This window comes from Dromiciops gliroides, chromosome 2, assembly GCF_019393635.1.
Source record: "Dromiciops gliroides isolate mDroGli1 chromosome 2, mDroGli1.pri, whole genome shotgun sequence".
In the NCBI taxonomy this organism is placed as follows: domain Eukaryota; kingdom Metazoa; phylum Chordata; class Mammalia; order Microbiotheria; family Microbiotheriidae; genus Dromiciops; species Dromiciops gliroides.
In genome coordinates, this window is record NC_057862.1 from 535,897,588 (window position 1) to 535,925,418 (window position 27,831).

The 27,831-nt window shown below is 39.3% G+C and overlaps 2 protein-coding genes across 3 annotated transcripts in view; both read right to left on the minus strand.

Annotated features, from left to right (window-relative positions):
- Positions 1–19,047, minus strand: part of CHRNA6 (cholinergic receptor nicotinic alpha 6 subunit) — a 60,652-nt gene extending 41,605 nt beyond the window's left edge. The window contains exon 1 of the mRNA XM_043988688.1: positions 18,932–19,047. Within this exon, the coding sequence (XP_043844623.1) occupies positions 18,932–18,980 (49 nt within the window). The 5' untranslated portion in view covers positions 18,981–19,047. The remainder of the gene's footprint in view (positions 1–18,931) is intronic.
- THAP1 (THAP domain containing 1) lies at positions 4,741–19,061 on the minus strand. 2 transcript variants are annotated; one of them, XM_043988690.1, is made up of 3 exons: positions 18,932–19,061; positions 10,008–10,203; positions 4,741–9,672 (listed from the first exon to the last, which is right to left on the minus strand). In XM_043988690.1, exons 1-3 carry the CDS (start codon positions 19,000–19,002, stop codon positions 9,298–9,300), a joined length of 642 nt encoding a protein of 213 aa, XP_043844625.1. In that variant the 5' UTR covers positions 19,003–19,061; the 3' UTR covers positions 4,741–9,297. The 2 variants fall into 2 exon arrangements, with proteins under 2 accessions (XP_043844625.1, XP_043844626.1); XM_043988691.1 differs by lacking the exon at positions 10,008–10,203 and having other exon boundaries at positions 9,449–9,672; positions 18,932–19,042.
- Positions 19,062–27,831: the final 8,770 nt, after the last annotated feature.

Sequence of the window (27,831 nt, forward strand, 5' to 3'; positions counted from 1 at the left end):
TGTGTGACCCTGGGCAAGTCACTTAACCCCAACTGCCTCACCAAAAAAAACAAAAACAAAAACAAAAACAAAGAAATGCCTGTCTTCTAGTAAAGGAGTTTAGATAATGCAGTACGAAAGGGAGTCAAAGTGTTTGAGCATGGGATTAACACTGAGAATGAAGATGGTTTGCCAAAGACTTCAATGACAAGGAGATAGGAGAGGAGAGGAGGGAGTTTAAAATGAGGCAGGCTAATTAGGAAAATATTGGGGAATTTTCCAGCCCAAGTCCCTAGAAATCAGAGGGAGAATCTCACTCACCAGTGGGTCCCCTGGACTAGAGGTCAAACAAAGTAGATAGCCAAACTGATAAGAAAAGAGAGACTCTTTAGGTAAACTAAGTCAGGTTATAGATTAAACTACAATTAGAGGGTTCATAAATAGGCTGATTGAGGGAAAAGATTTACATGTCACCACAGAATCAGGGATAGTTGAGATTCTTCCTCTGGCTTCTCATCGAAGGAATGTTTAAGTTCTTAAGTAAATTTTCACATCCCATGGGACAGGCTTTTCATCATCAGATGAGGTTAACATTAACAGAAGATGGGTCTTTAGTGAACCAAAATTTGCAGAAGGAATAGCCCTGAGGCCTAAATAATAAACATTAATAAAAGGAAATAAAAAATTTTAAAATCCCATTATAGTGCTGAAAGGAGACTGCTGGTAGTGCCTCTTCTTAGTGTATATATTCAGTTTATATGCCTTTCCAGGCCCACTTAGAGTAAGTACATAGCTAATCAACAAGTAAAACTTAATTAATCAATGATGTGTTAAGTTCTCATATTTGTAAGGGTTATCACTGGAACCTAAGAATCTTGCAGACCTGGTGGTGGTCACAAGGTCAGTCAGTGAATAAACATGTATTGGGTCTACAAGAAGCTAGTCATTGTACCAAGCACTGAAGATACAGTCCTTCAATCAGAGGGATAGAGGATGAGTTACTAGTACCTAGAGGCTGAGTTATGAGTATCATCTCACAGGATGATGAGTTTCCAGATAATAAATGAGATTTTAGATATTCCTGGTTCTTTCATTTCTTCTGTGTAATAAAAGAATATCTAATATGAGAATCACTAGAAATGGTGGATAATGACAGGAGCAAGAGAAAATAAGAAGAATTTGGCACAACTGATTTAGGTTTTCACCATGCCTAGATTTTCTGTGTGGAGGGAGAAGAGCACTATTTTAGAAATGTTCTGTGTGACTAAGAACCACCATTTTTACTATAATGGGATGACAAGGACCATCCTCTACTTCAAAGAATTCTGGTTAAGCAAACTGCAAGTTTCCTACTCTTTTGCAATAAACTTGTGACCACTGGATCTATAACCTAATGCTTTCCTTCTTCATATCCCATCTGGCTACACTCCTTTGGACTGGACACCATCAGGGCTATCCATCCCAAGACACTCATCAGGCACTGTGCCAAGCGCTGAGGTTACAAAGAAAGGCAAGAGAGTCCCTGTTCTCAAGGAGCTCAGTCTAATGGGGGGAGACAACATGCAAACTATGTACAAACAAAATATATACAGGATAAATTGAAAAAATCTACAGAGGAATGGCATTAGACTTCAGTTGGAGTATCATCCAACCCTTTTAGTTGGCTAATTTACTCAAGGCTGGGTAGAAGCCTCTGTAGCTCTTTACTTCCAAGGCAGAAGATTTTCAGTCCCAGGACCAAGCTCTTTGGAACAAGGAATGGGATGCAGAAAGGCAATGCCCTTTTCTCTCCATCTTCTTTCTTGGTACAGGTTGGATCCCCAGGGTAAGAGGCCTCCCTAGGGAAAATGATGTCAATCCAAATCAATACCTAAATTTGCATCTCTGTAGTTAGACCATAAATAAGGCCAGATTTTAAAGCCTAATCACCACAAAACAACTTCTATGTTCAAGTGTTCAGGATTCTCCAGGTGTTTGTTTCTCAGCTAGCTCCCATAAATAAGTGGATTGACCCAAGATAAAAAGGCAACCTATTTCAAGGGAACAGTTCTTTGTCTCTGCTAATGGTTCAGTCAATTCCTGGCTTTTTCACATGCAGACAAGGTTACACAACTCTATGAGTCCTAAATCCAACTCAGATTTTTTTCTCCCTTACTCTCCTTCTCAATTTTCCTATTACTTTCTTTTTTAATTGGGCTATGGGGGGTTAAGTGACTTGCCCAGGGTCACACAGCTAGTAAGTGTCAAGTGTCTGAGGCTGGATTTGAACTCAGGTACTCCTGAATCCTGGGCTGGTGCTTTAACCACTGCACTATCTAGCTGCCCCCACCCTATTACTCTTTAGAACAACACTACAATCTACCCAGGTACCCAGGCTCCACACCTTGGCGTCATCCTTGATTCCTCACATACACTCATCCTACATGTAAAATCTGTTGTCAAATCTTGTCCTTTCTACCTTCACAACCTACTCAGAACATTTTCACTGGCTGTTCTCCATAACTGGGGTCTGTATAAATTGGATCTCCACAGCTGGAATCATCTCTACTTTTTTACTTCCTTGGTTTTTCAAGCTAATGTCCTACTTTTGGCAACAAACCTTTCCTAGTTCTTCTAAATCTTAGTACCTTTCCTGGCGACCACTCCTCCATTCATCCTGTGTACATGTATCATTTGCACATAGTTGTGTGCCTGTTCTCTCCTTCACTGGGCTATAACTTCCTTGAGAGTAGAGACAGATTGTGTTTTGTTTTGCTTTTGCGCTTAAGAACAATGCCTGGTACATAGTAAGTGCTTAATAAATGCTTAGATGATTTGATGAAGAGGTTAAGTGATTTGCAAAGTTTCATACTGCAAGCAGGTGTCAAAGGCAGGGCCTGAACCTGGGTCTTCCTAGATCCAAGGCCAACCCTCTATCCACCATACCAATCTGGGAAAGCAGTAGTAACATGACTGAAGGTTGTGGCGAGGGTACAGAAGTTTAAGAAGGAAGGGTGAGGCACAGGCAGAGATGAAGGGTGTCAAATCCTGAAATAAATCAAAACCATGAGTTGAGGAATAAAGTGTCTTTTTTGAGATAACAGGGTATCAGAAATCCAGTGGATTTACCAACCAAAAAGACCCACAAAGAAGTTGTTATAGTTTTAGGAGGAGAGGGGGAAAAACAGTATGAGGTAACAAGGCCTAGTCATGAGACCCCAGTGGCAATCTGGGCAAGGAAAGCCACTTCATTCCAATTGTTTTGCCCTTTATGCCATGAATCCCATTGGAAAGGGCAAGGACATCAAAGGCAAAGACTGAACCAGATTAAAATACAATTGATAAATATTTGACAAAATAGATTTTTAAAAAGGCAACTTCCGGGGGCGGCTAGATGGTGCAGTGGATAGAGCACCAGCCCTGGATTCAGGAGGACCTGAGTTCAAATCCGGCCTCAGACACTTAACACTTACTAGCTGTGTGACCCTGGGCAAGTCACTTAACCCCAATTGCCTCACTAAAAAAAAAAAAGGCAACTTCCATTCTCCTAGAAAAAAAATCAAGATGTGTACAGAGAAGCTAGTGCAAAACGTACACAAAATAATTTGGCATGTTGGAGCACTAACATGAAGAAATCAGCAAAGTCCTTCTGTAGGCAGCCACACTTGGATTGCACCAAGAAGAGAGATAGGAAATCCAAGTGGTAAAGGTGAGGAGGGAGTGCGTTCCAGAAATTGGGGGACAGCTTGTGCAAAGGCACTGAGGTGAGAGACAAAATATCTTGCACAGAGAATGAAAAGTAGGCCAGGTTGGTTGGAACAGAGAACATGAGGAGTGAATAAGAGCAGTTTGGTTGAAGTCAGACAGTAAAGGACTTTAAATACTTTTGAAAGCATTTGTTTTATCCTAAAGGATAAGCTAAAGAAGTTTCTTGAGTAGGGGAATGTCTTATTTTAGGAAGGACAATCAATTTGATATAAAGAGGTAAGAAAGATCTCATTTGCCCTTGATAAGTTCTAGTTACCAAATCAAGACTGTATTCTAGGGCACTAAAAGAGCAAGCATGGGCAGCTAGGTGGCACAGTGGATAAAGCACCAGCCCTGGATTCAGGAAGGCCTGAGTTCAAACCTGGCCTGAGACACTTGACACTTACTGGGTGTGTGACCCTGGGCAAGTCACTTAACCCTCATTGCCCTGCCCCCCCCCCCCAAAATCAAGCACAAGTGACTACTGCGCTATTGTATGGGTCAGTGATATCAGAAAAACTGTGAGGAGGAGTACTCCAGAGCTGGAAAAATGTTGTCTCTCTATAAAAGGGGGAATTAGAAAGTAGTCTACAAATCACATGGGCCAGGAAGCTTAGCAGAATTCTGTAGCATACCAGAGGAATGGTTAGTGATCATGACTATTAAGAGCAAGGTCTTTTTCCCAGTCCAGTGTTTTTTTTTCCCCTATGCTATGTGTGAGCTGTTGTCTCCCTACCCTACAAAATCAGTATCCTTACAACATCCTCCCTCTTTGCAGTTGGGATAGGTATTTTGTCAGTTATTTCCCTGCCCAGAGCAGGCCCATCCTTCCATTGATGGATTTATAATAGTTTTCCTATCATGAAGTTTCTTTAAGGCCGTTACAAAGGCACTTTGAGATGTTTTCTGTTAAAAAAATAAAGCACTAACAGAGGGGGATGGTGCTGCAATTCATCATAGGTAGTAAATGACTGGTTGAATACTTGTAGCCAAATACTTTAAAACTTTTTTATTAAAATATTTAATTTGCTATTAAAGTAGTTTTGAGTATAAGCAAGTATTTCATTCAGTGAAATTTTGTTCTTGAAAACAATGTAAGTATTAAATCTGAAGTTTGTCAGCAACAATCTGTTTTATCACCCAAAACATCTTTATTTGTTGAGTATCACTGACCCTGGCACAACTCAGTGTTTATTAATTATGACATTTTGACTTAAGAACTAAGACAGGACGGTAGAATAATGAATAAAATTAAGATTGTCAGCAGGTTGTCATAGCTTTAAAAATATTTGTAATTTGTAAGATTCTTTCACATGAATAAAATCTTTCATGGTCAAATCCCACATAGTCCTAGAAAAGGATATTTATTACTTAAGTGCAATTTTTTTTGTTGTTTTTTGTATAGTCCTTCCTCATTTCTTAAACCATTCATTGTGCAACTTCTTTGGCATTTTCATTTTCACATAAACATTTTAAAATATCTAAACATACCACTATACACAATACTGACCTGAAATAACACAGGACCCTTCAAAGGCTGTTTACTTTCACAAGGTCCCTAGAAAAAGCAGGACGGGCAGCAAAGTGGGAACATCTGGCTTGGGTCTTAATTTATACATGCTGATGTTACCAACTGGTGACATCCCTTTAAAAAGTCTGGAATGCCTTACAAATTTTTAGGTAAGTCATTTTTTCATGTGACATGTCAAAATAAGAATGGTGGCAAAGTGGATTTCGGGGGAGGGAGGTGGCCAGGGAATTTCTGTTTTAAAAATATAATTAATTATACGCAGAAATGTAAACTATCAAACCAAATCAAATCTCAATCTGGCTTCACCATGAATGCATGGCACTGTGGGGGAAGGAATCACACCTGTGACCTGTTAAAAAAAAATTTTTAACAATATAAACAAACCATTTCCCTTTTCCATCAAATAAAAAGAATTTGCCAATCAGCTGACAATTTGTAAACATCATGCTTCCCTACTGTAAGGAGACAGGAAGTTAATTTTTAGAACATATAACATGAATTGAGTAAGTAAAAAGCTAAAATACTTTTCTAAATTGGATTACAGTAAAACCTCCTTGATTTGGACTAATCTGGAAGATGTTCATATGAGCTTGGCATTATAATATGAAAGGGTTTACTAGCAAAAGTTATATAAGATTATAAAGGGCAAGTTTAATTCTAATGAGTTGTTAAGAATTTTATTAAACTGCTTACCTACAAATTATATGGATACTTACAAATAAACTATATATTCACCAAGACTGATCCAGTAGGCCCTTTCTAGAATATAGGGGCCATGGAACATAATGGAAATAATGTGTACTTAAAATTTTTAAGACTGCATTCTTGTCTTGATCCTGCCTTTTGTAGGCAGATTGATGGCCTCTCAATATTGGTACTGGACTTGGTGTGGATACCTGATTGGCTTTAGCTTTATGTAACTCCCAGACTCAAGTGACCCACCTGCATCAGTCTCCTCTGGTAGCAGGGATTACAGGAATGCACTACCACCATGGTGAACTGCATCTATTTTTAAGACACTCTGCAATTCATATTGGTCTCCTCAAATTGTCCAAATTAATGAAGTTTTACTGTATTGTGCTTTTACAGAAACTTTTTCAGACTAAAAGTTCTACTCTTTTTGACATCAATACAACAAAGTTTACATCAACAATTTGCATTTTAAAAGTTAGGTATCTCAAACCAGAAACAATCAGCTGAACCCCAAATTTATCCTATAAACCAGAGGTTAACCTGGGATCCATGAACCTGTTTGGCCAGAAAATATTTTTATAACTCTATGTCAATATAATTGGTTTCCTTTGTATTTTATTTTATGCATTTAGAAACATCATTCTGAGAAGGGGTCCACAGGCTTCACCAGACTGCCAAAGGAGTCCATTACACATAAAACAAAGGTTAAGAATCCTGGCAATAAAGCATTAACAGATTTAAAAAGATAAGTAGGTGCTCAGTTCAGTTCTCTCTAGATTGGTACTTATTTCTGATAAGGCAAGAGAGATAAAAATAAAACACCGTCATTATAGATTTTATCTCTACACTAAGTTGAACATTTAGTCCAAATTCAAAGTGAGTTTGAGAGAAAAAAAGTGATTGAAAACAGTGACACATTTTTGCATAGAAACAACCTCAAGATGATGCTGTAAAGAAGAGAGTAAATCATTTACCCATTCATATCCTGTAACAATTGCTATGGGAAACACATGAAAGCAAAATAATGTTTAGCAACTGTATATACTTCATTAATAGCCCTAAGGTCCAGGCATTGCTAAAGATAGTTTCCTCATTTCAATTCAAAACTAATGCTGAGGTTATAGCTTTCAGTGAAGAATAGATGTGGGTTAAATAATCCATTTTGAATACTTTTGTTTTTTTCACCGATTTCTTTAAAAAAATTAAGCCATCACAAATCCAAGTTCAAAAGGCAAGGCCAGGATAAGTCACTTAGGACCTGCAATTCCCATATTTTAACTGGGCAATGTGGCTGAATGCATAGAGTTGGCCTAGCTGAATGACCCTGGATGAGTCATTTAACTTCTCAGTACTCTGGGCAACTAAGACTTCAAGTTGCTGAGAAGGCAAGTGTATAGCTCCCTCAACTTCCGAGTTCCCTATTCTAATGAGGTCACTGGTCTAACCTCTAACCAAATCAGTTCTACCTATAATAGGGTCATTATTCAATAAATACTCCTAAATTTTAAAGATGGAAATCTAATGCTTAAACAACTTCTTCATGTGGGCAGTAGTTTGGAGCATATTTTAGTTTCAAACATTGGGATATCTGGAATAAGGGAATATTCTAGCTGGATAAAATGCCAGAGATTATCACTATAATTTACCTATCAATCAGGAAGGGAGGCATGGTCCTGAGAAAGGATGGTAAAGTTGAGATGGGGCTCATTTTTTTACTGCCTTGTCTCTTACATGCCTACACATACCTAAGTCTTTCCCAAATAAAATGTAAGCTTTTTGAGGATAGGAATTTCATTTTTGTTTTTAAATAGGCAGCACAGTACTAGGCACATAGTCGGTACTTAATAAATATTTGTTGATTGATTTGGCTGCCCAGGAATTTATCTCCCACTCTTATGAAATGGCCCTGGTCCTGTTTTATCAGACTTCTTTTATAGGCAAATCTAAGTCAGAATCCAGTTCTTAAAAGTTCTACTAAGAATCTTCGTGATTAAACCACATTTAATAAAAAAGGCAAATGAAGTATTAATCAAGTTATTTTTCTTTTCTTTTTTTTTTTTTTTTTGGTGGGCAATGAGGGTTAAGCGACTCACCCAGGGTCACACAGTTGTAAGTGTCAAGTGTCTGAGGCTGGAATTGAACTTGGGTTCTCCTAAATCCAGGGCTAGTGCTTTATCCACTGGGCCACCTAGCTGACCTCAAATTATCTTTTAATCTATTTCCCCTGATTTTTAGAAAATCCGACGTATAGAATTTAGCACTTATAGTAAGAACTATATGCTGTGTAAACCATAAAGTACTAAATTAGAAAGTGAGCTGTTATTATTACTTTTGTAATAGAAGAGGGAATTTTAAAAACTTTTTTTTTCTGATTGAAAGTAACTTAAGGGAATTTTAGGTTATAGTTTATCAAGATGGAATACTTACTGAAGTATGGTATTGCTGATCAGCACTATTAACACATTATAAAACTCAACGCAAAAGAGATGAGGAGAAATGATCCAATAGCATGCCATGGATCCAGCTAGTTACCACCTTCCCTTCCTTGCCAAAAAATTTTAACAGTTTATTCAAAAGTGGTTTTTTTCCCCTTGAGGAAATGTTTCATAATAGGAATGGGGCTGGGGCTGAGGAGTGGAGAAGGTATGTAGAATCCTTCAAGAAATTAATTTTATAGTCAAAAGAGTTAGGATGTATCTACTCTGTAAAGCAAAGGCTACCAATATGGAAAAATTCTTGAGTCATTACAATGAAAAGATTTTAGGCAAAAATATACAGAGAATGGAAAAGGAGAATTAGCTGTCAAATCTGAAAGCATTTTAATATTTTTCTTCCCAGATACAACTAAACCTTTTATACATAAACAGCCTGGCCAACTGATGAAGAGATGAATAAACTGTCTAATTTTAAAATATGGCCAATTTATGCTGACAAGTTATGTTCCATAATATGATCCATACTTTCTATTTAAATCATCACCAGTACTTTCAACCAACATATTCCAATCATTTTTTCATTTTAGACTTACATCATTTTTACTGCATGACATTTTTTTCATTTCAGATTTTATACTATTTTTATAAATATTGAAAATAGAAAAAACCCAAATCCTCTATCTTAAAACAGGTATTATAAACTTATGTCACTCTGAGGTTAGTCTGTAACTTCTAAAATTTGTCAAATTGTAAAAAAACTAAAATTACTATGGACAAAAAAATTTACATTTTAACATTACATATCAATTTTATTATTTTCAAGTCCTGAAGTGCTTTTACATAAGGAATTAAGAATGTTTAATTTTTCAAATGAATCTCCTATTTGTCTGACCAAGCTCTGTAATGCTGTCCCACCAAAGTGTGCAGATGTTTTCATGCCGGAACTTCTACTATTTCATAGTAGTCATTGGGCAGAATCACATAGCCCCTTCCAGATAATGCATCCTTTTCTTTCTGAAACTGGACAACTTCCTTGAGCTTTTCGAGCTGCCGCTCTTGTCTTCGGCATCGCTGCTGTGCAGTCTTGAGCTTCTTTCTGAGTTTTTCCACTTGTTCTTCAAGCTGTTGAATCCTTTTCCTTTGATGCACTGTATCTTCTACAGTGTAGTTGTGGTCACAGAAAACTGCAAGATTATTAGGAGTGTGAAGAGGTGGCATCAGTAATCCAAGAGCAGCATCAACTTGGGAAACAGGAGGTGTAAGGGGAGGAGGCGGGAGCTGTTCTTGTTGCTCCAAAAGGTCATCATTCTAAAACAATAAGGCAAAGTAATTTAGTCATTCGAAACAAAAGTGACCTCAGTAGTCAGCATGAATAACCTAAATGTCATTATTTAAAGCACTGTTAAAAGGCTTTTCAAGGAATTAAAGTTTCTAAAATTTTTTGCTTGTTTTTATGTAAAGGGGATTATGAAATTAAAAATTCTTGGACAAATTTAAGAAGAAAAATATAGAGACTGAATTTTTGGTTGATTAATAGAAAGGTATGCTATAATCTTTGGAATAAGATACAAAAGAGGAATAAGTAAGCATAAAACCATTTAAAATTAACAAGACCATCTTTTTTTACTCAAAAAAACCATCACCTTGTCATGTGGCTCAGTAAAACAAAATATCGTGGGTACAGCATTCTCCTTCAGTAGCTTATTGTTGCACTCTCTCTTAAAGCAGTCTGGAGTAAAGTGTTCTGAACAAATACTGCTGTATTTGCTGGGTTTAAAGTTTTTTCTTCTGACAGCAGCCTCCCATTTTTTACAAAGATCAGGTCGTGTAAGAGGAAACCTATAAAAGAATAATTCAATTCTGTAATCTTGTCATGCCTGTCAAGGTTTGCTGTTTTTTTTTTTTCTTTTTACAGAATTATGAAAGTTTTTATCCTTTAAATTTTGAAAGCTCCAAGACTTCATCATTGAGGATACTTCCTGTCCACTAATTGAGAGTCCCAATATTTCATGTGGTTAAAAATGAGATGATCTGGTATGGATTTCGGTAGGCCAGTCCTTGGACACATAGTCTATTACTGAATGCCATAACCGCCCCAGTTTATGCTCCACTGGCAGAATCTTCAAGAACCAGAAGTCAGTCACCTCCAAGCCAAGAGAAGGCAAACAGAAATAGGGCTTCTGGGAGGAAGAAAATAACTAGCTTAAATCACTAAGCTAAGAGTCATTACCTAGAAAGGTAGATAGTCTAAATGCAGAAAGCAACTTTGTATAAAGAATAACTCCATTTATCTACAATGCCTTTTAAAGGCATTATTATGGCATATTATATTATACTATTATTCTTTAATAGCATTTTAAAGAGTTCACAAAGACACTCAAAAACACATCTTGCATAAGAACTGAATTGCATTTGAATAAGTCATAGTTGAATTTCATTCCAGCTGGTGAAATGGTGAGAATGTGACTTAAAGCTTACCTTTCAGAGAAAAAGAATTATTACTCAACAATCTCTTATTTCCAAGGATTTTAAAAAAACACCCATCTCAGAAACTAAACTTTCTCCAAAGAACTAAATATGTGGAATTAATAGTGACAGAGCCTAACCAGTAAAAGAATAGAAAAGACAACCAATGAAGCAGGAAATCAGCAGCAGTAAAATTATAGTAAAAAATTGGTTTTCATAAAATTATTTTAAAGTAACCCTTAGATTACAACATAACTTATAATGTAAAACATTAAGTTCACTAAAAACTATAAATTCTTAAAAAGCACTGAAAACTTAAAAAAAATAAAAAGCAAGTAATTTAGGAAATCATTGATTGTACTTAACTTGGTATGCCAACTACTATTGGCAAAGTAGTAAACAATTTTCTGGCTCAGTTACATTCTACCAAGAACAATAGACCATAGGAGCCAAGAAAGAAATGTAGTATTATTCCCAAATTACATAATTTTTCAATGCTCATATTCCATATTACTCTCTAAAGACTTATAGAACATAAATTCAAGAATGAACAAAACTAAAAATAATTTGTATTTGGACTCCGTGACACAGGGAAAAGATCTATAAATAAACTAGTTCCTTAAGAAGTTTCTAGTTGACTAGATTTACTCTAGTCAACTTTCAATCATCCCTAGTTACCACCTATCCAGGAAAACAGTAGGACAAAGCTGGCAGACATCTTATGGAAAGGAATTATGGGACTGAAGGAACATACAGTGATTGCTTGTGGATTACAAATGCCTCAGACTATTCTAAAGCTAGAGAAAAAAAAACAACCAAACGAAAAACCTCTTCTTGGAGTAGAGAGGGATCTTAAAGGCTATGTGATCCAACCCCTCATTTTAAACATGAAACTGAATCAAGAGATAGTGATTTGTTCAATAACACACTTAAAGCATGACTAGAACCAATCTAATGCTCTTTCCATAATCATATAAATTTCTAAAATTGGAAAGGAATATCAATTATGTTTTGCTTCCTAATTAATTCCTAATCCACAAGAAGAGAATAAAGGCCTTTCAGAATCATTTTGACCATTACTGCTCCTCAATAGGAAATTAATAGAACTAGAACAAGTCAACATATCCTTTGGCTAAGATATTTTCCTATCCACCCCCTTCTCTCCCTCTTTCCTGGCCTAGCTGCCAACAGGACTCCTAGAAAGTGGATTTAAGTGTTCCTGTTTTTCTGAGGCCTGTCAGTTTAGTTTCTATTTCTCCATGCTGAAATCATTCTTGGAAAGTAGAAAGGAGTTTTAAATAGCTTTGAAAATGAACAAACACAAAAAGAAAGAAAGAAAACAAACATGAATTGGTTGTTTATTCTTAGCTTATTTGCTTTGATTTTCAATTTCAACTATTTTTTAAAATACATTTATTTTCCCACAAAAATCTATAAGTTTGTGTCTATGTGAAGGAAGAGCTTACTTTAGAAATTTATGCTGGTATTTAAAGGGTATCAAAGTTTTTTCGACACCGATGTCAGCATATTATCCCCAATGCCTACGATTAGACTTTATTCAGCTGGGAATTTGTTTGCAATTTAACATCTGTCTGGATTAAAAATAAAACATCTAATGGCAAATCCATTTCCTCATCTATAAAATGAGGGGGGCTGGACTTGAGAGGCATTTTGGTTTAGTAGATAAACTGCTGTAAATAGAACTAGTAGATAGATAGTAGATAAACATAGGTTTTTAAAAAAATACCCAAAAACTTGGGTTCAAGTTACTGTGAATCTCAGATTCCAACTGTAAAACATTTAACATCTGTACTCTATCTCCTTCACAGGACTGTGGTGAAGCTTAACAAATTTTAATTGCTATGTAAATATATGCTATCAAAGAAAATCTTCCTTACAAGCTGAAGAGACCTTAGAGCTCATCTAGTCTAACCTTTCCATCTTAGAAGAAAGACTGAAGGCCAGAGAGGTAAATGATGTGCCCAGGGCCACAGAGAAAGTACAGCTGAGCCAAGATTCAAATCCAGGTCTTCTGACAAATCCAATGTTATTTCTACCACATCATGACTTCAAGGTTTCTTCAAATTGTCAAATTTCATAAATTTATGATCTTTCCTAGGAAAATAATGGAATGAATCTTGGAGATCATCCTTATTTTTTCAATGAAATCACAGAGGTCCAGAGAAATGACTGGTCCATGGCCATATGCTAAATTACCCAGCACTGCCCAAACTAAACTTTGGGACTTCTGTGCCATGTTCATGGATTAGCCTCATTAGAATCTCCCTTTAGGATATTGGTAGTATCACAAGTATATTTGCACATAATTAGCATATCTTTACAAAAACTGGCACTTGCCAGTATGGCTGAACAGCCCAGAATGTGGAGTCAGAGGAAACCCAGCCATCCTATCTACCACATGTAGGACTTTGGGCAAATCCCTTCCCCTTCCTGAGCCTCAGTTATCTTGTGTGCAAACTGAAGAGGCTGAACAGACAGAAAGCTCTGAGTTAGCAAGGTAACAGCTGATCTCTACTTAATGCTTTAAATTCTCATAAGTGCTGCTGGACACTTTAACCCCCCCATCCTGTGAGAAAAGCAATACGGGTAATAAATATCACTTCCATTTTACAGACAACAGACATAAAAAAAGTATTTGCTCACAGTCACGTAGCCAGCAAGTGTCAATCCTTCTGCCCTCTCAGAGTGTTTTTTCTAACAGGACACTACGGTAGTTGGGACCCAATTGGAGTCGGCATGGGGCATGTCACTACTCTGAGACTAAATTTTAATACCTATCTCAATGGACTCCTGCCAGGACTAAATGGGATTATGTAAAGTGCTTTGTAAATTTTAAATTACTATTGTATATTAGGATTAGCTAGGTTGTCCAATGAAAGTGCTAGAATTAGAGTCAGGAAGCCCTTGAATATAAATTCTGCCTCAGACACTTAATAGATGTGTAATTCTGGGCAAGTTACTTGTTGCCTACCTCAGTTTCCTCATTTGTAAAATGGAGATAATACACCTGGTGTGGTGGCACATAATTTATAATCCCAGCTACCAGGGAGGTTCAGAATTTGGTGGGGAGGGGAGGGTGTCCTGAGCTGGGAGTTCTGAGCTAAGATATCTGTATCATTTGGCATTAATGTGGAGGGCAAGGGTGAGGGAGGAGAGGGATGGAGGGATGGAGGGTCAAGTTGCCTAAGAATGGCAAACCATTCAGTGGGACGTAGGTCAAAGCTCCTGTGCTGCTTAGTGTGGATCTTGCACTTCCAGCTGGGGTGAGATGGAGAGATCCAGTCTTTAAAAATAAATGGGTAAATAAAATTGGGATAATAATAGCACCTACTTCCCAGGATTGTAGTAAGAATCAAATATGACGATATATGTAAAGTACTTTGCAGACTTTAGATGTTGTAGAAACATTTCATGATAGCACTATAACAAACTGACCAGGTGCTTACCGCAAGAATGTTTTGACCTCGGCTTAATTACACTTAAGAATTTTGATCAACTTTTAGAAATCATATAACCAAAAGGAAAAATTCATTTTATTATTATTTATTAAACCACCAAAATGCTGCTCAAAATATTAACAATAATATTATGCTTGTACTCATATCATGAAAGAAAAACCCTTAAATGAAACATTTGTCAGAGAACCTGAAATTATGATAAGCTTGTTTTCCTCTCTTTATAGTGGTAACTATGAGTAAAGTTTTAGCAAGTCTGCTCTATTTTAATATCTGCCTCAAAACCTCCTTGCTCTTGATAGTCAAGAAAAACATATTCTTTCCCTACATGAAGCCCAATGACTCAATTTCTCTAATTAATCATGGCCTCTAAAAATTCCACAAAAGTGTTGGTACTCCACAAATGTTTTATGTTATTTCACAAGTGTCAGTCCGTCTTTCTAATACACTTGAAAACTCGTAAAAGGTTGTACTTCTGTATCCTTCATAGTGCTGAACATACAGTATGAGCTCGATTAATATTATTGTCTTTTTTATGGAACTCACTACTTTCCAAGATGGTCCCATGTACTTGTGGGGACAGCTACTGTGCTAAGTGCTATAAAATACCTCACTTGATCCTCACAACAACCCCAGAGGGTAGGTGCTATTATTATCCCCATTTAAGAGACAAGCAGGATGCAGAGGATAGAAGCACCGGCCCTGAGTCCAGGAGGACCTGAGTTCAAATACGGCCTCAGACACTTGACACTTACTAACTGTGTGACCCTGGGCAAGTCACTTAACCCCAATTGCCTCACCCCCCCCCAAAAATAAAGAGAGACAAGGCAAACAGAGGTTAAGAATTTTACCGTCACACAGCTAGTGTGAAGTTAGGTCTTCTTGGGACTCCAGACCTGGAGCTCTATCCACTTTGCAATCTAGAAATTTGTCAATCTGGATTCCCTACTCCCATTTTCCCCAACCACTGCTTCCAGTTCTGTCCAGTGTGGCCAATCAATAACAAGCCTAATTCTCAATTCATGGGGCAGTCTGTGACTTAGAACTTATTGGTCAAATCAAATTCAATTTTCAGATATAGTGAGAATAAAATCTAAAAAAACCTTAACCATTAGTGAAAACACCTTTGAAGGAAGCAAACTTTCCAGATATATAGACTGTTTTTAACCTGGTTTGTGAATTTCCTTGAAAACATTATTTCATATTGGTTTCCTTTGTAATCCTATGTACTTTATGCATTTAAAAACATTATTTGACTTATTTTTTTATACTTTTGACTTTGTTTATTGTCTCTTGATGCATGAAGTCATTAGCTTCCACTTGCCCAATTCTAATTTTTTCTTTTTTAAAAAAATGTATTTATTTATTTAAGTTTTCAACCTTTGTTTAGATAAAATTTCCAATTTCAATTTTTTTCCTCTCTCCTTCCCCTCCTTCCCCCCCCTCCCCCTAGATAGCAGGTAAATCTGATATATAACATTAAACTATTTCTGCATTAGTCATGGTTATACAAGAAGAATCAGAGCAAGAAGGAAAAAACTCTAAAAAGGAAAACAACAGCACCAAAACAAAAAAAATAGTATGGTCCAATCAGCGTCCATATGCCACAGTTCCTTTTTTTTATCCCCCTGGATTTGGGTAGAGCCTTTTCCATCATGAGTCCTTGGAACTTTCTTGTACCATTGGATTGGTGAAAAGAATCTAGTCTATCACAGTTGATCAACACACAACTGTTGATGATACTGTGCACAGTTGTTCTTCCTGGTTCTGCTCATTTCACTCATCATCAGCCCATTCAAGTCCCTCCAGGTTTCTCTGAACTCCTCCTGCTCATCATTCTTACAGCACAATAGATTCCATTACATTCATTATACCACAACTTGTCCAGCATTCCCCAATTGATGGGCATCCCCTCAAACTTCCAATCCTTGCCACCACAAAAGAGCAGCTATAAATATTTTTGTACATGTGGGTCCTTTTCCCTTTTCCATGATCTCTTTGGGAAAAGACCCAAAAGTGGTATTGCTGAATCAAGGGATCAAAGGGTCTGCACAGCTTTATTGCCCTTTTGGGCATAATTCCAAATTGCTCTCCAGAATGGTTGGATCAGTTCACAGCTCACTAACAATGCATTTAGTATTGCAATTTTTCACAGCTTCTCCAACACTTTATTATTTTCCTTTTTTTGTCATTTTAGCCAATCTGATAGGTGTCAGATGGTACCTCAGAGGTTGTAAAACATTATTTTAAAAAGAGGTCTTTAGGTTTCACCAGACTGCCACAGAGGTCCACCCACACACACACAAAAAGGTTCAGAATTAAGACTTGCTTTACAGGAAAACACTCAGCATTCTTGAGCAAAAACACTGTCAAGCCTATGTGCCTCTGGCCTGCTGAGTGATAGTTAGAGATCCCTGGAAGGTTGCTTACATCCTCCTCTCCCCTCATAACAACATTTGAAGTTTAAATAGTATTTAAGCTTTGCAAAAGAAAATACATTATCTCATATGAACCTCTCACATCAGATCTTTCCCATTTCTGTGGAGGGGGCCACCATCCTTCACTCAGGTCCACCAACTATGCCATCTTTTACTCAAATCAGTTGCCAAATCTTGTCCTATCTACCTCTACAACATCTTCCTATGTAGTCAGTCTCCCTGTCTATTCACAGTACTATCACTCTAGTCTGGGGTTATATCACCTATAAATTAGTCTCCTGGCCTCAAGTCTCAGCCCATTTACCACATCCCTAACTTCTTGTCAACTCATGGTTCTACCAGGATCAAATATAAAACTCCTCTGGCTTTTCCTACCTGCCCCCACCCCCTTTAAAACCGTTTACAACCTGGCCCCAAACTACCCAACTACCCTACTTTCCAGCTTTACTTTTCCATCATTCCCCTTCCCCACACTCTCTGATTCAAACTAAACTGGCTTTGTCACTGTTCCTTACACATGACAATCTGTTTTCTGAGTCAGAACCTGTGCACTGGCAAATTCTTGGAATGCCCTCATCTCTACCCCTTGGAATCCCTTGTTTTCTTTTAAAATGAAGCTCAATCCGGTCAAATGAAGCTTACTAGATCCCCCCAAAACTGCTAATGCTGCCTACCCTAATTGTAGGGACAGCTAGGTGGCAACAGATAGAGGCACGGCCCTGGATTCAGGAGGACCTGAGTCTCAAATCCAGCCTCAGACACTTGACACTCACTGGCCCTCCCCCCCAAAAATCTTTTTGTATATATTTCAATTTATAGACGTACATACTGACTCCCCAGTAGAATGGAACCTTTTGGGGCTGAGGCCATTTCATCTTGGTTCTGTGTATTCCGAAGCATCAGGCACAGAGGTTTTAAATACTGGACGTATTTGTTAAGGGGGTAGGGGTGGGAGTTGGGAGATTGGAAAGAAGAGAAACTAACAGTGAAATAAGTCTACATTTATATCACCATTTTACAAGTGAGAATACTGACGCTCACAAAGAACAAGTGATGCATCTATGGTGTCAGAGCCAATGTAAAGGCAGGAGGGAAACCAAGGTTTTCCACCCAAAGTCCAACCTAACTGGTTGGCTCACAGTAAATTACAAGCTATGGGCTGAACGCACTCTGGTCTTTCCAAAGAAATTCACTGGCTCAAACCCTAGGCTGGGTCACTGAGGCCACATAAAAGAAAAGACAAATATTTACCACTGTACCCCAGAGCTTAGCACAGTGTTTGGCACATTGTAAGCTTTGATAAATGCTTGCCTTGCCTTACCAACCACCTACTAAGACTAATAATAAGGATGAGGACAACACCACCGAGAATTTACACAGTACTTTAAGGTTTGCAAAGCACTTTACAAATGTCATCTCATTTGATCCTCACGACAACCATGGGAGGTAGGTGCTATCGACACCCCCATTTTACAGATAAGGGACCTGAGGTAGACAGAAGCCATAAATAACTTGGCCAGGGTCCCGCAGCTAGTAAATGTCTGAGGCCAGATTTGAACTCGTGTCTTCCTAACTCCGGGACCAGCGCTGTACCCACTGCACCAACCCGGTTGAAGGCCACAAGCGCTCTTGAAGGATGCGACGCCCGGGGAACACGAGGCCCCAGCCTCATTACTGTGATCGCCTTCTGGTCAAGGGTTCGTTTTGGGGCTCCTTTAGAACAGGTCGGGCGGCCCCGGTCTTTACCCCTGAGGAAGGCCTCACAGCTTCGGGGGAAGCGGAGGCCAGGTCCAAGCCCAAGGGGGCGCACGCACGGTCTCTAGCCGAACTTCTCCCGGCCCAGCCCCGCTCATCGCAGTTGTGGCCTCTTAACATGTGAAGCGGTCACCGGGGCCCAGAACAGCACCAGCCCTTCAGGTCCGGAGAGGTGTCGCCAGGGGGCCAGAGAGGAGACTGCCCGAGAAACCTTAGTCACGGATCGCGCGTCGTGCCTCCGAGAGCCATGCGGGCCCCGCCCCGCCCCCTCGGTGGGCCCGCCTCCTCATTAGCGCACGCGCTTGCCCGGCTGCCGCGCGCCCGCCGGGACACGCGCCCGGCTCCGCCCCCCTGTCTGACCCTCCGCGCGCCCCCTATTCCCCAGTGGGGCTAAGGCTGATCCCGTTCCCGTGCCGCGCTCCGGAAACTCACTTGTGAAAGGAAACGGGTTTATCCTTGTCGTAGCGGTTCCTACAGCCATAGGCGGAGCAGGACTGCACCATCCTTCCGGCTTTGGCCCGTAGGGGCGGGCAGGAGCAGCTGTTGCCGCCGCCACCGCGCACCTGACTCAGACACTCCGCTCCCCTCTTTAGCGCCGACCGGCCGGAGCGGAGGGGGTCTGGCTCACTCCAGGGTGCTTTGAATGCGCCTGTATCGTTGTTTGCATTAGCAGGACCCCAGACATCGCCCGTCTGCTCCCATCTCCAAGATGGCGGAGGCAGCTTCAGCCTCACCTCTCGCGAGGAGCTGCAGACGACGGCTCTGATTGGCTCGTCGCCCGGAGGTAACGTTCACACGGATGCGGGCAGCAGGCGGAGTCCCGACACCTTCGCTCAGAGCTGATTTGACCAACGCCGTCCCTCTGTTTGGAGGGTGAGGGAGGAATGGGGCGGAGCCTGTGGAGTTGGCGGGATGGGGCGGAGCCTGTGAAGTTCGCGATGGCGAAGCCCGAGTTTAGTGCGGAAAGGCCCGGCTGAGGCTTGGCTTGAGGAGAGGGGCCGTCGTGGGAGGGGGGTTAAAAGTTATGAGAGGCGACCCGCGCACCGGGGGGGACGGGGCAATTATAAGCCCCGCCTACCTGCCATGTTCTCCCTGTTGAGAGAAGTAGTACTTGGAAATCCAAGATTTGAATGAGCTGTAGTAATCGTTTATCCCTCACCCCTTATGAATGATAGGGAATGCTTGGAACAACCTTTGAGAAAGACTTTCCTAAAAGAATCCTAGAAACACAGACCCAGAAGGGTTTTTAGAGGTTTGATCCTCATTGTACTGGGGCCAAGGGTTGAGGACAAGTGACTCGCTCAGAGTCTTGCATCTAATAAATAGTATAGCTCGGGGAGGGGTGGGGCGGCTGTCTGTGAAACACAGGTGATGGTGCTGAATTGCCACTAGGAATGGCACCGGCTGAAACTGCCAGCTGCTCAAAATATTTTACATAGACTCATAGGTGATGGCTCCACTTCTGGGGGAGCGGGGCGGGGAGGGAACAGGAAGGTCCCTCATAATTTGAACAAAGCTTTGTAGATGTTTTCTTTTTTTAAGTAATAAACATTTTTATTTTATAGTTTTGAAGATGCTTTAAAAACAGTGGTTGTTTTTTTTAATATCATGGACCCCTTGTGGTGAAATAATAAAAGCTAGTTTTTACATGGTCCGTTAAAGTTTCAAAGTGCTTTGCCGATATCTAATTTCATTCTCACAGCAATCCTGAGAGGGAGGTGCTATGAAAAATAACTAGATTTTAAAAAGAAACCATGGGAAACATTTATATATGAAAAACAGTTATATGACACGCGCCAACACAAATATGTTTATTTCTCACACACACACACCTTACCTCTCTTCCATTCAGTAAACTCCAGTGGCTGCTCTCTATTATCCTCCAGGATCAAATATAAAATCCTCAGTTTGAAGTTGAAAAGCTCTTCCATAACATCCCCCTTCCTGGCCCTTACCCCATTTTTCCAGTTTTCTTACTTGACCTTCTTGTTGTTTTTTTAAAGAATGTTTGTTTCTTTTTCTCTATTACACCTAAAAATAATTTAACATTCATATTTTATAATTTTTGAGTTCCATATTCCCACCCTTGCCACCCTAATCCCCTCCAGAAGGCAAGCAATAGCACCTTTATATAGAGATATGGATTATCTATGTGTAGTCATGCAAAACATTTCCATATTGCTGCTCTTTGTTGAAGAAGATAATCATCTCTTACCTCTGGACCGACTGTCCTCCATGCCTGGAATACTCTCTCTCCCCATCTACCTCTCTTGGCTTCTTCCAAATGAAGATCCTTCCCTAGGAAGCTTTTCCCCATCCTCTTTAATTCTAGTGCCCTCCCTCTTTATGATTTGTGATTTATTCTGTATATAACTTATTTGTACATAGGTTTAATATTTCCCCCATGAGACCCAGAACTGCTTCAGAGTTTTTTACTTTTCTTATATCCTCTCACTTTCTTTGTATCTTCAGCAATTAGCACAGTCTCTGGTACAGAGTAAGTGTTAAATAAAAGTTTATGACTCTTTATATCCCCATTTGGCAAACGAGGGAGACAGGTTTAAGCGATTTGCTCAGGGTCACATAAATGGTAAGTGTCTGAGGCCTGACTTGAATTCAGATCTTCCCGACTCCACATCCAGTTTTCTCTTCACTTTGCCACCTAACTGCCTGCCTAGACTTTTAAAAAAACCCTTTTAAAATTAATAAAATAAAATGCATAAGATACAAAAGAAACTAATTATATTGAAATACTTAAAAAATATATTTTTAAAAACATTTATGTACCTCAGGTTAAGAACTCCTGCTTGGAATTTGCTAATTCTCAGGCTTTGCAGAGGGCACTTAAGTTTATCCTCTTGATGGTGGACTGCCTTACATATACTACAAAATATTTATGGCACACAGTTTGTAAGTTAGGTTCCATACCAGTCACAGGAGGAAATGTGGAGATTAAGATACTGGGGGCAGCTAGGTGGCACAGTAGATAGAGCACTGGCCCTGGAATCAGGAGGATCTGAGTTCAGATGTGCTCTCAGACAGTTCACTAGATATGTGAACATGGGCACATCACTTAACCCTCATTCCCTTCCCCCCCATAAAAAAACACACATTACATTAGAGAACATTAACCTTGGAGAATGTTAACATTTCTCTTGGCCATCTTACTCTAAAGCCTCATCATTATGTGGAAGTAACCCTGGGTTTTTTAACAATGTACCAATGGACCACAGTTTTTGGCTGGGCCTGCTAAATTGGACAGATTTAGATAAAACTCCAATACCTCTCATGTGATTGGAAAGAGGGTGCTATTGTAACCTATGATGACTCTTATGATTTGGAAGAGCTGTTGTTATATGCATTGGTAAATAGGCATACCTAGAGGGAAGAAATAATGGGTCTTTTGAAGTACTGAAAAATTAACAAGGGAAAGGGATCTTCAGGAAAAGGAGACAAACCATTTCACTGAATAGATAGTAATTAGTGGGATCTTTCAGAGTTGGTTGTTAACAGCATTCTGTTATCCACATGAATTCAACAAGTATTTATGAAACTTCTACTCTGCAAGGCACTGGGCTAGTTTCTAGAGAGTCAAAAATGGCTTTGCCTTAATGACTTACACACTATACTAATGGATACATCATGGACAGAGATAAGTCAGTCAAAGATATTTTGAGGAGCAAGAGAGAGAGAGCATTAACGAATGCAAATTATGGAAGTAGAAGGCTTCCATGAAGGGTTACACCAGTTAAGCCTCAAAAGAAGATAGGGATTCTTAGATGGAGATAAGTGGCAGTGAATTCAGGCTTTTGGTTTTGTCTTCAAATGTTCAGATTGGAAGAAAAGTTTCAGGAGTTGTAGCCCTGTTTAATATGAATGTAGAGCTCAGGAAAGGAGTAACAAAATAAGGCTGGAAAGATAAGAGTTTATATTTTCGAGGGAGAAGGGATTCAGGCAGCTGTGTCAATAGTTAATAAACATTAAGTGGCTGCTATGTGCCAGACATTGTGCTAAGCATGAGGAATTCAAAGAAAGGTATAAGACAGTTTGCTGCCCTCAAGAAACTCACAAATGTAATGGGGAGAAACAACACTATAGCTGGGATGGGAAATAATCTGATGAGGTGTGAGTTGAAGAGTTGAATTTATTTTGCAGAGTGATGAGTTTCTGGCGATTATGAAATACCAGAGAGCAACCACTGAGAAATGATGAGTTGAATTCCCTGGATGTTCTCCTTAAATGGTGAAGGATGTAGGAGGAGCTTTCCCATGTCCATCCTCCATCCTTTCCATTCTGAAGGACTGGGGCCACAGAGTTACAGGTTACAGGGAAGTGTGAGTTTCAGAGTTGATTTTTATCTTTCAGAATGATGAGTTCCTGGAGATCATCCAGGAGACCAGCCAGGTGGGAAATGAAGGAGAAAGTGAAGAGAGGAGTGACTAGAAACAGGGAGTCCATTTTTGGTGCTTATTAACAATAATACAGGGCAAGAAGTGATTGAAGGGCCTGAACTAGGGTGGTGACTAAGTGAAAAGAGGGGCATGGATTTTAAGGAGGATGAATTGAGAAGACTTGGCAAACTAATGAATAGGAATGATAAAATGTAAGACGAGGACGTAGTTATCCTCCATCTGAACTGTTATAGACCATCAATTCTTTTTTTATATTTTATTGTATTTTATTTGTTGAATATCTCTCAATTACATTTAAAATTTTTTATTTATTTATTTTTGTTTTCAACATTTGTTTAGATAAGATTTCAAATTTCAATTTTTCTCCCTCCTTTCCCCCCTTCCTTTCCCCCCTCCCCTAGACAGCAGGTAATCTGATATAGGTTTATATATATATATATATATATATACATATACACACACATATATACATATATATATATAAAACATTAAACATATTTCTGCATTAGTCATGTTATACGAGAAGAATCAGAGCAAAAAGGAAAAATCTCAAAAAAGAAAAACAACAGCACCAAAAACAAACAAACAAAAAAAATAGTATGGTCCAATCAGTGTCCATATTCCACAGGTTTTTTTTTCTTCTGGATTTGGAGAGCCTTTTCCATCTTGAGTCCTTTGGAACTTTCTTGTACCATTGGATTGGTGAGAAGAATCTAGTCTATCACAGTTGATCAACACATAATGTTGATGATACTGTGCACAGTGTTCTCCTGGTTCTGCTCATCTCACTCATCATCAGCTCATTCAAGTCCCTCCAGGTTTCTCTGAACTCCTCCTGCTCATCGTTTCTTACAGCACAATAGTATTCCATTACATTCATATACCACAACTTGTCCAGCCATTCCCCAATTGATGGGCATCCCCTCAACTTCCAATTCCTTGCCACCACAAAAAGAGCAGCTATAAATATCTTTGTACATGTGGGTCCTTTTCCCTTTTCCATGATCTCTTTGGGAAAAAGACCCAAAAGTATATATCATCAATTCTTAACCCGGAGTCTGTGAACTTGTTTTTAAAAAGTATTTTGCTAACTTTTAATATCATTAGTTTCCTTTATGATCTTATGTGGATTTTGCATGTCAAAACATTATTCCAGGGGATCCACAGGCTTTACCAGAAGGGATCCTTGACACAAAAAAGGTTAAAAACCTCTGATCCATACTCCAGTGTCTTCCCATTTCAACACAGTGACTTAAAACACTCACTTCTGAGCATTCTACACTGAGGGAAGGTGATTTGAAGGCAGTGAAGTATAGTGATTTGGTTACTGCACTTGAAGTTGAAAGCCCTGTATTTTGAGTTTGAACAAGTCATACTCTTTACACCTTTGTTGTACCTTCTGTAAAAGGTGAGTTGGGCTGGTAACACAAAACAGGATTGTTGTAAAGAAAGTACTTTGTTAACTATAGCCTAGCTTCTTAAACTATAGGGGTCATGCAACTGAATGTAGAGGTTGCATGGGGCAGTTAGGTGGTATAGTAGATAGAGCAACTGGCCTTGAAGTCAGGAGGGCCTGAGTTCAAATCCCTTCTTTATAGTTTCTCTTATTTTATCTTTATTAATTTTTATTAATGTAAAAGCTTAAAAAATTTTATAACGAGAAAAAGTGGTAATGCTATAAATCAAGAATGCCGCAGAAACCACAACATGCAATAAATAAGTAAATTTAAGAAAGACTATTTTTCTAGGGTATTTAGTATTATATAAGCTATCATTTCAATGAATGACTGAATCTCCAAAGTGGAAGGGACCTGGGAGGCTATCAGGCCCCATTCATATTTCTATAAGAACCTTCTCTGGGGCAGCTAGGTGGCACAGTGGATAGAGCACTGGCCCTGGATTCAGGAGGACCTGAGTTCAATTTTTTTTTTTTTGGTGAGGCAATTGGGGTTAAGTGACTTGCCCAGGGTCACACAGCTAGTAAGTATTAAGTGTCTGAGGCCAGATTTGAACTCAGGTCCTCCTGAATCCAGGGCCAGCACTCTATCCACTGTGCCACCTAGCTGCCCCTGAGTTCGAATTTGACTAGCTGTGTGACCCTGGGCAACTTACTTAACCCCAATTGCCTTAAAACATCCAAAGCCATCTCCCGTCATCCTGATTTATATCTTGCCACTGGACCCAAATGGCTCTGGAGGAGAGAATGAGGTTGGTAACCCTGCACAGCCCTCCCTCACTTAAATCCAATTCAGTGCAAGTCATGAATGACATCACCTCAATGTCCTGGTCCTCTGAGAACAAAGGATAAACAACAACAACAAGAGGTCATGTAACTGAATGCGGTGGTTGCAAACAATTTGGCAACAGTAAAAGGTTATGTATACCTATTTTATATACCTGTATTCCCAGGGTCGTGTAAAAATTTCTTGGGCAAAAAGGGATCACAAATGGAAAAAGTTTAAGAAGCCCTGAACTAAAAGCACCATAACAATATGAGCTGTGACCATTATTGGCCTCCTGCTTAGAGATTCCTGACTTGCCTGTTTCTGTTCATGGACTCCATTTGCTCAGTGTTTTAGGCTAAAAACCACAGTATTTTTTTTTCCTTCTCCCTTTCTTCTAACCCCCACATCCAGTTAGACAATGAACCCTGACATTTGGCTGCTGCAATGTTTCCCATCTCCATCACTACCCCTCTAAAGTCCCCATTAACTGTCACCTGGATGATCGCACAGACACTTAAACTAGTCTTCTCACCTCCAGGTATGGCCCTTGTCAGTCCATAATGATATCTTCAGTTATGATTGAGGTGGTTGTGAGGATCAAATGATATAAAATAAGTGTAGTATTTTGCAAACCTTCAAGTACAATGTGTGTAAGCTTTTATTTATTAGCCATCCTTAAAGCACAGCTTAGGTAATATCATTCCCCTCCTTGAAAACCTTCAGTGATGCTCCATTACCTGACAAATAAAATCTAGATTCTTCTTCTTCTTCTTTTTTGCAGGGCAATGAGGGTTAAGTGACTTGCCCAGGGTCACACAGCTAGTAAGTATCACGTGTCTGAGACCGGATTTGAACTCAGGTCCTCCTGAATCCAGGGCCCGTGCTTTATCCACTGTTCCACCTAGCTGTCCTACATTCTTTAACCTGATTTTAAAGGCCTCCCAAACTCTGATCTTAATCAATCCAGGCTTACCCCAGAATCACAGAATTAAAAGGGGTTTCAGCAGCCATCTAGTTTAACCCATGCCTAAAAAGGATTCCTTCCTTTACAGACCCTTTGGCTTTTACTTGAAAAGACATCCCTGGAGAGAAAACCTACCCTAAGGCATTTGGTTTCACTTGTGCACAAGGAGCTAATTGCTGGTGAGAGGAAAGACCCTATTTGGACTCTTCTCAGAGCCCTAAAGATTTTCAAGCCCTCCAACTTTGTTGCCCAAGCTTCCCAGAAGGGGGTCGCCCAGCGCACAAGGCCGTGAGGAGCCAAGGCCTGGGACTTAGGCCTGAGCAGGGCCTGGAACGGGCCCTGTACTTTGTGGGAGCTGAGCTAAGATGGGAGTTCACCTTGAGGTGCCTGAGGTGATCCCCACATGACCCCTATGTTCAAACCCCAACTAGTTTTATTTCTTGACAAGTTATGTATGGTTATGTATGTACACAGCACTGTTCTAGTGAGGAATGGAGACATTCTTGCCCAGAATAAGGTTAAGGCCTAGTGTCACAATCTGATTGGTCCTTACAGTTATCATATATGGGAGGTTGAAACTATATGCTGTTATTGGTTGTTTTTGTAATGTTGTATGTAAATGAAAACTGTAATGTGATTGGTTGGGAAGGACCCTTGGTGCAGAACCTCACTTCAGTGCATTCTCTGGCACATTCTCGAAGATGAATAAAGCCTTCACTTACCCTTTGCTGCCTACTTGGATTCTTTGAGCTGCAAGCTGCTAGCAACCCTTGAGCTATGCAACACTATTCGAGCTATTAGCTTCTTTTCTAAGTTCTGGAAGTTTTTCCTCACCTCCATCCTAAACATGCTTTTTTCCAACTTCCACCCATTGCTCTGGGGCTAAACTAGCTGAGTCTAATACACAACTTCTCCCCTGAAGTACCTTACATTATCATTCTCTTGTCCCTGAACTTTCTCAAATCTTTCTGAGTGTATTCCATCCATCAAAACCCAATTCAAATACCACTTTGTGAAGCTTAAAAAAAATTCTCCCTGTATCCCCCTACCAAATTTAGATGATTTTTTTCCTTCTTCATATGGCCAAAGCACTTTGTATTCATACTTAGCATATTTTATCTTATAGTAAGGATAATATGGCTATTTATGGACTTAGAAAATATATATATATATATATATATATATATATATATATATATATTAGAGCTGGATGAGGCCCTAAAAGTCATTTAGGCAATTTTTTTCATTTTATAGTTGAACAAAGTGTAGCCCAGAAGTAAAGCAGGACTGCACAGTCAGTGGCAGAGAACAAAGCAGACCACACGTCTAAGGTTTCCTGAGCTGCCCACATTACCAGAGTAGCTCCCATGTATATTACTGTCTTAATCCCACCATAGCCCCTCTACCCCAAACCCGTTTACGAAATCCTTGAAGGCAGGCTCTTTTTCCTCCATGTGTCACTTAGTATCTTGGTATTATAGTAGGTCTCAATTAAATTATTGAATTAAGGCTAAGATCTTTGAAATTCCAAAACCCTTAATTGTTTTTCTTTTTTTACAAGGGAGGATCCAATCCATTGGCCAGAATGGAGGGGTTTACTTTGGTGGGGGAAAGAAGGAAAGAGGGTGCAGTTTATCTAGAAATGACTTCTATGTAAAGAATAAAAGCATCAATAAAACTTAATATATTTGAAAAAAATTTATGTAGGGCCTCTGATTTCACTGCTATATG

Coding starts and splice junctions, on each gene's coding strand:
- THAP1 (XM_043988690.1), bottom strand. CDS start 19,002: ATGGTGCAGTCCTGCTCCGCCTATGGCTGTAGGAACCGCTACGACAAG. Junction 10,204..18,931: donor AAACCCGTTTCCTTTCACAA/GTGAGTTTCCGG, acceptor ATTCTTTTATAG/GTTTCCTCTTACACGACCTG. Junction 9,673..10,007: donor TTACTGAGCCACATGACAAG/GTGATGGTTTTT, acceptor TTATTGTTTTAG/AATGATGACCTTTTGGAGCA.